The 10,486-nt window shown below is 46.2% G+C and overlaps 2 protein-coding genes across 2 annotated transcripts in view; one reads left to right on the top strand and one right to left on the bottom strand.

The window, feature by feature from the left end:
* The first annotated feature begins 1,594 nt into the window (after positions 1-1,594).
* Positions 1,595-10,486, top strand: part of LOC135409351 (M1-specific T cell receptor beta chain-like) — a 28,100-nt gene continuing 19,208 nt past the window's right edge. The window contains exons 1-2 of the mRNA XM_064644742.1: positions 1,595-1,966; positions 2,413-2,707. Coding sequence (XP_064500812.1) covers positions 1,831-1,966; positions 2,413-2,707 — 431 coding nt within the window. The 5' untranslated portion in view covers positions 1,595-1,830. The remainder of the gene's footprint in view (positions 1,967-2,412; positions 2,708-10,486) is intronic.
* On the bottom strand, positions 4,143-7,580 carry LOC135409350 (trypsin I-P1-like). Its single transcript, XM_064644741.1, has 5 exons — positions 7,395-7,580; positions 6,561-6,729; positions 5,701-5,954; positions 4,811-4,947; positions 4,143-4,400 (listed from the first exon to the last, which is right to left on the bottom strand). The coding sequence occupies exons 1-5, from the start codon at positions 7,432-7,434 to the stop codon at positions 4,251-4,253; spliced, it is 750 nt and encodes a 249-aa protein (XP_064500811.1). The 5' UTR covers positions 7,435-7,580; the 3' UTR covers positions 4,143-4,250.

Below are 10,486 nucleotides of genomic sequence, written 5' to 3'. Positions count from 1 at the left end.
CTTCTCCATCCCCTCACTTTCTCTTCTTCCAATTCATTCTGCTGCTGCCTTATTCCATCACCCCCCCTTTCTCGTTTTCTGCCACTTTCTACCACCACCTCCTCTATCACTTCCTCCGTTGCCTCCTCTTTCTCTTTTTCACCTGCCTTCTTCCACCACTCTGTCACTTATTCATTCTTTTCTTCCACAGCCTTCTTCCACCACCCTTCTGCCACCTTCTTCCATTGCCTCCTCCTTCTTCTGTCACTTTCTCCATAGCCTCCTTTTCTTCTTTCACCACCTTCTTCCACCACCTTCTTTTGCACCTTCCTTATTCCCTTCTTCTACCACTCCTTCTCTTCTTCTGCCACTTTCCTCTGTCACCTCCATCATGGTCTCCTCCTTTTCTTCCACCTCCTTCTTCCAGTGTTGTCTTCTGTCACTTCTTCACATTCTCCATTACCTCCTCCTTCTCTAATGCCAGCACCTTCTTCCGTTGCCTTCTTTCACCGACTCAGTCACCTCCTCCTTTTCTTCCTCTGTCCTACACCTCTGCTGCCTTCTTCCTTCCCATCCATTCCATGATCCATGTTTTGAGAGCCCTGGAGGACTGACACCCAAAGTGGCACTGTCCAGATGGAAGTTTTCCTTTAGGCTAAAGCACATGTCCAAGGCCATCAACTTCTCCAAGGGGCTGCATGGATTTTGTTGGTATCACTGCCCAGCTTTCTTAGAAGCATGTTTTATCCTGTGAAAGAAGTAAGGAATAGAACATTCCTGTGAAAATGGGAAAGGTCCATAATAGGACTAAGCATGGCAAAAATTACCAAAGCAATCCAGTGCCATCATAACTAAGCAGAACAGGAAGAATTTCTAGTCTACAAGAGTGTGTTATTTGAGCCCTCTGTGGATTTATAATTCCTTTGTCCAAAACATGCCATTGGCATTGAGACAGACCAATAGTTTCAGGCAATATTGTAGGATGACTCAGAGGTCATCCCACAAACAAAGTGTCTTAAAGCAGCCCTTCAGGCCTTGGTCCTAGTGGGATGTGGAGAAGAGCAGGATATAGGTGAAACTCATGGGTTGAGATATAAACATCATCATCATCACAACAACAACAATAAAAACAACAACAATAATAATAGTAACAACAGTAATGAAAGGGAAAATGGAGAGAGGAATAATACTCAACAAACCCAAGTGACACACAATACAGTCATTCACTACACACTGACCAATACCCAGCCTGGCCCTGAGCAGCAATCGGTGTCTTCTGGCCAACTCTCTACAGTTTATATACTGAGCATGATGGTTTGCAGTGTGAAATATCCTTTTGGCCAGTTTGGGTCCGCTGTCCTGGAAAAGCTCCCTTCCAGCTTCTTGTGCATCTCCTGGCTGGCAGAGCAGGAGAAAATGCAAAGTCCTTGATTTAGGGTAAGCACTGCTCAGCAACAACTAAAACTCTGTTATCAACAATATTCTCATCCTGAATCTAAAACACAGCACCATATCACAGTCTCCCCCTGTTGATCCTGTCTCCTGCTTAGCACATGCATACAATTTGCCCTTTCTCTTCCCTTCATTTGGTGCCTCTTTGTGCATCCCTGTGCCATGACCACACTCAGGCTGCCACACAGCCCCATCATGCTCCTGTGATAACACTTAACTCCACCTACTCATGCACACACACACACACACACACACACACACACACAGAGCAGGAAGTCAGTGGAGCAGAGTACATGCACCTCAGGACTGCGTGCAGGTGTCATTCCCACTGTTCCCAGGCAGACAACTGCCTTCTCACACTTCTGACTCCCTCCCACTCCCCTGCCCACCCACAAACACATGTATCTCTTCCTCTCAACCTTTCCTCTGTACACAGCTCTGTGTCTGTGCTGCCACCAGGGACAGGTTGCTGGAAGGAGGTGGCCTTTTTCAATGGATTTCCACTGGTTCCTTGTGGCCATCCTGGCTCCTCTGGGTAAGTGAGCTTCCCTTCCTCTTGAACATCTGCACTGGAGCCACTGCTGCTGCTTCAGCGGTGTGCCCAGTTGCTGGCAGTGTCCTTTCACCAAGGTGTCCAGGGGGAAGATGGGCAATGAACAAGGTGAACTTTTCCTCTACCTCTTAAATTGGAAAACTTTGTCGGCCCACAAATTTGTTTTTTTCTGTCCCATTTTAATGCTTCAACTGAGAGTCCTGAAGCCATTTTTTTTCTAAACAGATTTACATTTGGTTTTGAAGCTGGTTTGTTTGATTGTTAGTTTGTTTGTTTTCCCCTATGTGTCTTTTTCAGAGAAACAGGACACTGTCCCGCAGCTTTCTTACACCCAGATGCCACTGCATCCTATGACATACTTCAGGGATGTATTTTTGTGTCCTCTTCAAGGCATTTCACTTCCCACATTTCTTCCCTTCTCTTTCCAGGTGGGGCTGTTCAGCAATCACCAGATACAGTCATCCAAGTGGGAGACCCTGTGATTCTGAACTGCTCCGGAACGTTGAGTGGAGTCAGTTACCTGTACTGGTACAAGTTGCCCACAGGGAAGGATGCCTCTCTGCAGTTGGTTGTGTACTCAGTGGAAGGTGGCAAGGCAGATATTGAGAAGGAATTCTTAAATCACATCCAGAGTAATGGGACTAAGAACAAACGTTTATCTATGAAGATAGATCATGCCCTACTCAATGACTCAGGCACATATTTCTGTGCTGAACAAGATTCACAGTGACTCAAAAGCTGCAGCAACATAGCACAAACCTTTGCGTGCAAACAGGGATCTGGCATTAGTGCACAGGGAGCCCTGTATTTGACAGTAACCCATTTTCTTCACTTGCCATCCAGCTCTTTAGGAAAGGAGTGGTATTGTCTCTCTGTCTTCCATGAGGTCTCTAACTTCTTTCCTCTTCCTTCCCATCTCTGAATCACTTTTTGACTCTCCTTTCTTCTTGTATTCCCTGCCTCACCTTATTTCTCTGTCATTCACAGACTGCTTCTCATGCTTTTCCCTGAATGTGTTTCTGTCTGTCCTGCCAACCTTTCTTCTCTGTCTTCTCACACCTGTTCCCCTCCTATTCCCTTCATCCTCATCCATTTCTTCTTCTTTTCAGTCTGCTACACAAATTTCTGGGGAAGCACAATGTGGAAGAGTTCACACAGCCTTTTCCTTCCCCCCAACTGGAAGGACAAGGCCAACTGGTCCCCTGGTCCCACTGGTCTCCAGGGAATGCGCACGTTGCTGTGAACCAGGGTCCCCAAGTCACACCACAACCCTGTGACCTGAACACTCTGATGTATGTGATGTAGGCCAAGTCTTCACAGTGTGTGGGGACAGAGCATGGGACTGTAGGGAAAGAGCCCCAGGCTGCAGCAGAAACTCATGGCTAGCATCACTCCCTGAGCCTTTCTTCCTGTCCTCCTGCAGTCTTCCTTTCCTGTCTTGCTTTTAGCTTTCCTTCTTTCCTAGATTTCTGCCTTTTTTCCTTCTTTCTCCCCTGCCTTTTTCCTTGCCTTCCTCCTTTTCTGGCATGTCTTCTGCCTTCCCTCCTGACCTTAACTCCCTCCCTCTTGCTGCTTTCCTGCCTTCCCTCCTCACTTCCCATCTTCCTCTCTCCTGAACTTCTTTCCTTCTTGTGATGTGGGATGGCAAGGCCTCGTTCTGGGGCTCTGCAAGCACAGAATGAGACAACCCAATCAGTCTCCTGGCAAGGACCAGCTCTTCCACATGGGAGATCCAAAGTCTCTGCTTCAATGCCCTGCCTCCTGCTGACCTCCTCACAAAACACCACCCTCTTCCCTCTCCCATTCCTCCCTGCCCTGGTATAAGCAGGCTCAAAGAAAGGATGCCATGCTGCAGCTCGTTGGGTTTTCAGTGGAAGGAGGGAAAAAGGCAGAGTTGGAGGATGAATTTCAGCATGACTTCAAGAGCTGTGGGACTATGGGCTCTTCCTTTTCTTTTTCAAAAGGACAGAAAAGATGTTCTGCTCCAGAAATGCCTACAAGTAACTGACTAAGCTTAAAGATGTGTCTGCAAAGTGTTCCAAGATGCTACCACTTGAGAGGCACTACAACTATTAACTACTTTGCCCAGAGTGACGTTCACTGCCTCTGTCCTCCTTATTGCAGCCGAGGGAAGTTCCCACAGAAACAGTGCACAAAGTAGGGGTGCCTGAAAGTCTTTATTAATTTTTCATGGTGTTTGTTTGTCCAGACCCAAAAGAGAGGAAAGGATGATGAGAAAAATCAGGTCACATTGAGTGAGAGGGTCTCAGTTGGCGGCTATAGTGGATTGGATCCAGGAGACGTAATTGCAAACCTTGGTGTAAACTCCGGGGTAGCCTTTCTGGGCACATCCAATGCCCCAGGAAACAATGCCCTGGAGCTCTCCGTTGCAGACCACGGGACCGCCGGAATCTCCCTGTGCACACAAAGGATATGGATAGTCAGCCAATGGCATCAGCCTGAGCAATGAGCCAGAGATCCGTGAAATCCCTGACATTTAAGGAACCTCTGTCAGGCTTACTCTAGACAGAAATTCTGCAAAGGTAGAAGGTAGTTCTACATTTCTGATGAGCACTCTCCCCCTGATGCTAGCATGCCTGACTTGAGCTCCAAGGGCACCACAGCTAAGGATGAAGAAGCTGCCTGGTTTTGCTGGATGTCGTCCTTGTCAGATGCTTAGGATATGTGTGCCCTAAACCTCTGCTGTCATTCAAAAATTCAGATGTGCCAGGGCAGGGAGTAGAGCTGATTGTGTGACATGAAGGCCTCTTTGTCTGGGAAAAGGCAGGAGAGAAGCAAATGGGACAGGAGAGGCAGAGGATTTACCTGGCAGGAATCTTTTCCTCCCTCCAGGAATCCTACACACATCATGTTGCTTGTAATCTGACCAGGGTAGGCGTTCTGGCAGTCAGTGGCAGACAGCACCGGAGCCTGCAGGCACTGCAGCTCATCTGGATAGTTACCTACAAGAAAACAAGGAGAGATGGTTGATGACATTGCTGAGTTCCTTTCATGGCCCAGAGAAGTTCTTTTTTAACAGGTAAGTAGTCACTGGACATCCTATTCCAGCAGTTGTCCCTCTTCATCTGAACAGTAACCACAGCATGGATTCTTTCTGTTTAGATGGAACAGACTCTACCCATGGGCCCACCATTCTACACTGCAGCCACCATAATTTCTCTGGTACCTAGAAAATCATCAGCTGGCAAGTGTGGAGCCACTCTTGTGGCACATATGCTGGAAGCAGGCTAAGTCTCAGGACGACAATCCTCTCCTCTGGTGCAGGTTTAGATGTCATCAGTGGATTAGATATCAGTCACTATCCACCAGTGGAAGAGAGAGAAGGTGTCTAGGAGGAATTGCCCTTGTTCTCAGAGAACTGACAACTCTGTTGACAATCGTTACGTTGCTAGTGCTTGGCACAGCACAGCTGAGAGCACCGGGCCACAAAATTAATGGCTCTGTGAACATGCTGGTAAACAGTGCATGGGTGGCTTCAGTGATCCCGTGTTCATAGCACAGAATGAGAGGAAGGACCTTGCAAAGGCTTGCATCACTGCATTCAAACAGTTACTGTCCTTCCCTGACCCATCACTCCAAAAGCCCTGTTGCACAGCACTTCTCTGTGCTTCACCTGCCCTGTTTGGAATTAATGGTGAGGTCTTTGAGAGTGTCGCAGGCCCCCAGGGGGCTGCACATTCCCACAGAGTACTCACTGCCACTGCTGAGTGTGTTGCCCCAGCCGGAGATCAGGCAAGTGGTGCCGGCGGCCACACAGCTGGTGGGCAGAGGAACCGTTTGGATAGCCTTGCTGAGCTGGGCTGGGGTGGCAAGCTTGATGAGCATGATGTCATTGTTCAGGGTATAGGCGCTGTAGCCAGAGTGGCGGATGACTTTAGCCGAGTTAACAAACTGCTGTGTTGATTCTGTCAGGGCCAGGTTAGTTTTCCCAAGCTGCACTTGGATGCGACTGCAAAAAAGAGAAGGCACGGCATGTACTTTTCTGCTACCCTTGTACAGCTTAAGAGAAACCTCTCTGTCACTTGATGCCCTTGCTTCAACATCGCTGCCCCAGTAGCTCTATTGGGTGGGTTCTGTTTCTTGTCCTGCATAAGCCGAGGGAATCCACACTGAGATCTTTACCCACTCCCAGTAGGGGTGGTGGATTTCTGTAGGGTTATGTATAGATGGCAGTGGAATATATTGCAGTGATTTATAGAAACATTCTGGAAAAAGGCAAACCGCCATCAGCCGGACCTCATTCCTCTTCCTGTTCTGCAGTGACCCTGCTCTAGCTGGATTCATGGAATGGACCAGAAATCATAGCCCATAACTTGTTTCTCGATTATTCCATTGTCATTTCAGAAAGTGCTCTGCGTTGACAGAAACATTTGCAGAAGGAAAAAACCCTTTTGGGTGCCTCAGCCCACCTTCCTGAATGAGCCACCCATCCCTTGGCTGTCTCAGGTCAGAACAGAGCCACTTCCCTATTTGTATCTCATAACTCTGAATTCCTGCTAGAAGTGAGCTGGAAGACAGAAGTCAGTTGGAGAAGAACGTAAATTTTTCCACTCACTATTTGTAGCAGTGAGCAGCTGACAGGACCCACTGGCTGCTGATGAGGGAACCTCCACAGAAGTGATATCCGGAATTCAGGGACACCTGATAGGGAACAGAGTTCTCTGCACAGGTGTAGCCTCCCACGATCTTGTCATCATCATCCTCAGCGATGGTGGGGAAGGCAACTGGGAGATAAGAAGTGCCACATGTCAACACCTGGCCTAAGGTACCTTGTGCACCCCACTTGGAGGTTGCGCTAAGGGTAGCAGTGGTGAGCAAGTGCAATGGACATTCACTTGTGGCACCCTCTGATAAGGTGATCAGACTTAGTCTGGTGTCTCCCAAGTCCACAACAAAAGCATGTCCAGCTACTCCCTGAGTGAACAGAAGAACATAGAAATTTGCTTGATGGATCGGAGGAAAGGTGTGTCTTCCCCGGGATCCTGTCTGCAGAAATGGTCAAGAGTGGACTGAACACAAAAGTACAAAACAAGTCCGCGGCGCCATTTCCTTGGAGCAAGCACCCACCTAGAGTCTAAAATTTTACAGCTGCTTTAGGGCTTCCTGGGCCAGAACTGTTATCTGTGTGTTTCTTAAGAGAGAGGGAGTCTTTTTCTTGAGCTATGGACACATTCCTGTGTTGCTGGGTCAGGAACCCCTATGAAGGTGTTCATTCCCCATGTTTTGACACAAGCAATTGCGAACAGAAGACAGAAGTTGCAGGACTCTGCCTTGAAACTTCTACAAGTTGAAACGAGGTGTGGCTTTCCCACAACAGGCTACCTTGCCATTTTGCTCAGAAATCAGCTTCCTTTTACATTACAGAAATAGAAGTAAAAAATATACTCACCAGCCGCCCCAACAAAGGCGAGAAACAGCAGGCACTTCATGGTCTTGATTCAACCTCAAGCCCAGACAGGTTGACTGGAAGCAGGAGCCGCTAGAAATACATTTTTGGATATGGCCTTATCTCTAGTCCAAGGTTTTCTCCAGACAAAAAGTACACAGTGGAAAATTTGAAGATCCAAACGTGGGCATTAACAGGCCCTAGTAGAAAGTACAAATAATATATCTGTTAATCATAAATCTCTCTTAAGACAGAGAGCTATTTTAAGTTATTCCAGAGGGCAGCCTTCAATTTAAAAATACAGTTTGGCTTTGGCAGATGCCTAGTTGTTTGTCTGCCTCATTCTTAAACTCAGCACCTGTTGAGAAGAAGTCTCAAACCCCTTTGAGATTCCTCTGTGCTGATGATGTCTTTCTTAGAAATGCATGTTTAGACCAGAAGCTGAATTTTGTAGGTAGTGGACAGAAAGATACAATGCATTTATTTGGGGAGATGGGGGAAAGCCAACAAACCACTGGTTAACTCTGTTAAGTTTGTCCCTTTCCTTGAATAGTGTCTGTGTGTTTTGCCATATAGAAAACAGTGATTTCCTAAATAAAATTCCTCACAAGTAATTTCCAAAGGGAGTATGATGAAAACTATTTTGTGTCGTCCATCAATTCCCCAATTAAATACTTCAAATATGGGAATGCTCACCTTTCCTAATTTCTCGCTCCTAATCGCTAAGAAAATACCTGCCAAAGCACCAAGGCCTGCTTTTTATTCATCTTTGGAATGTTCTACAGAGACTCATTTTTGCCACAGAAGAATTTCAGGATAATGCTGATGTTTACAAATGTAGTGTATATGAAAAAGAATACTGGGAACACAAGTAGTGAGCTCTTCTGAAATCCTTCTTGGGAAGGTGGAGGATTTCTGTCATGATGCAAAGTTTGCTAAAGCTTAATGCATTTGGTGAAAAATCCTTTTCATTTTCCAGGCAGCTGCCAACTTCATCATGTTAGCTCCTAAAATACGTGGGATACTCTCAAGAGACATTAAACAGAAACTGGATTTTTTGAGATGCTTGAATAGCAGGAGAGACTACTACTACTCCATTCCATGATCCATGTTTTGAGAGCCCTGGAGGACTGACACCCAAAGTGGCACTGTCCAGATGAAGTTTTCCTTTAGGCTAAAGCACATGTCCAAGGCCAGCAACTTCTCCAAGGGGCTGCATGGATTTTGTTGACCTTTAAACTGGTGTCACTGCCTAGCTTTCTTAGAAGCATGTTTTATTTTGGGAAAGAAGCAAGGATTAGAAGCTTTCCGTGGTAAAGCAAAAGGTCCATATTAGCCCTATTTGTGGAAAGATTACCAAAGCTATCCAATGCCATCATAGCTAAGCAGAACAAGAAGAATTTCTAGTCTACAAGAATGTATAATCTAATCTCCCTGTGGATTTATAATTTCTTTTTCCAAAACATGCCACTGGCATTAAGACAGGCTGTAATCAGATACACTGCTGAACATTCCATGGTCCTATTGTAAGTTTTTTATAGGGTCTTTGAAAGAATACACTCAAGGCTGTACATCTGCTGCTGCAAACGAATCTCTCGGTTCATGCAGTGATGCTGCCACAGAAAGCTGGTGTCTTCAGGGGCAGAGGAAGGAGGAGGATTGGTGAATTGAGGGCAGCTCAGTACTAGGTATTATCAATGGACAAGCAACAGCAGTTTACATTTCTAGAACTCTGTCTTCCTACTTCAAGTATTTCAATCAGCTGTGTCAACGCTGGACTCAGATAAAGGAAATCCATTTGCCCAGGCTGATGAAAGATCCCGGGAAAGAGAAACCTGGTGAGACCATGGTCTGACAGAGATAAAGCTTCCTGTGAACAGAAATCAGAGGAGCTTCTGAGGTTAGTCCTTTTACATCTCGCAGAGCTTGGTGATGGAGGCACCATTGGTTCTCTCTCTTCCCAAATGTCCTGTGCCTGTGAGGTGCTTCTGGAAAAGCACACCTGAGACCTAGGAACACCAGCTTCTCAGAAGCTGGGGGACAGGAGAGTGGTGAAGCTCTGTGCATCTTCTAGTCTTTGCATCTGTAATTGATATTCAGAGAAAGGCTGCTGGCTTACAATGTTCCTATGCAGGAGTCTTCCAAGTGGGTAGCATGCACCCCTGGGCGTGAGCAAGATGATGCACTGAAGCATGGGAAGGGTGCATTAGAACTGTAGTGTTATATGTATATAATTATCAACTACGAAATATACATGTACTGGAGGTGCTTGTTTAAAAATATTTTACTGATGGGGTGCACAATGAAACGTGTTTGGAGACCACTGTTCTACTACTTTCAACAAATACCTACAGATACCTTAAATTTGGTTTCTTACATTCTGCTGTAACAGTGTCCAACAGTGTCTATTTCTGCATCGCCTTCATGTCATCACTAATTTCTTCGCTACCCTGCAGTAATTCTGGTTTTTACTAATTTTTGGGGCTGTGAAGAAGGAAAGTTATGACTTCTTTCAGAGTGTCTAAGCTCACAACTAGGAAAGGGTACTAGATGACTGTGGCCAAAGGCACTGAGGGAACATCAAAGTAAGAAGAGAGCATGGTGCTGGGAAGAAGGTAGGAAAATCATAAGAACAGGGTTCTCCACCTGGAGCCAAATGTGGACATAAAGCATCCACCTCTGAGGCAGGAAACAGACTGTGTCCCAGGAATTTTCAGCAAATGGCTGGATCAGAAAGGAAGGGTCCTGAAAGGACATAGCAGATGGGGGAGATGAGATTTGAAAGTATTTCTTAAATCCATTTTACCCAGCACATGATCTGTAAGAGAGCAGCATGAAGAACCTTCCCTGAATGGTCTGCGTACCCCAAGCTTGTGTGAACTGGGCCACTATTGGGCAATTTTACCATCTCCAAACCTAGAAGCTGCCTCTTTGCTGTAAGAATGCAGGATGGAAAGTTTGGGAAACAAAAAGGAAGGCAAAGAAGAACCAGGAAAAGTGTAAAGGTGATGAGGTGAAAAGTCAGAAGGTCTGAAAAACTTGGGAAGAAGTTTAGAAGTGGTAACCAGCAAAGCTGACACAGTGAAATAGAATGG

Source organism: Pseudopipra pipra, chromosome 2, assembly GCF_036250125.1.
Source record: "Pseudopipra pipra isolate bDixPip1 chromosome 2, bDixPip1.hap1, whole genome shotgun sequence".
In the NCBI taxonomy this organism is placed as follows: domain Eukaryota; kingdom Metazoa; phylum Chordata; class Aves; order Passeriformes; family Pipridae; genus Pseudopipra; species Pseudopipra pipra.
The sequence above is the reverse complement of the archived record's forward strand: the minus strand, read 5'-3'. Positions and strand labels throughout refer to the sequence as shown.

Coding starts and splice junctions, on each gene's coding strand:
- LOC135409350 (XM_064644741.1), bottom strand. CDS start 7,434: ATGAAGTGCCTGCTGTTTCTCGCCTTTGTTGGGGCGGCTG. Junction 5,955..6,560: donor GCTGCTCACTGCTACAAATA/GTGAGTGGAAAA, acceptor TCTTTTTTGCAG/TCGCATCCAAGTGCAGCTTG. Junction 4,401..4,810: donor GAGGAAAAGATTCCTGCCAG/GTAAATCCTCTG, acceptor TTGTGTGCACAG/GGAGATTCCGGCGGTCCCGT.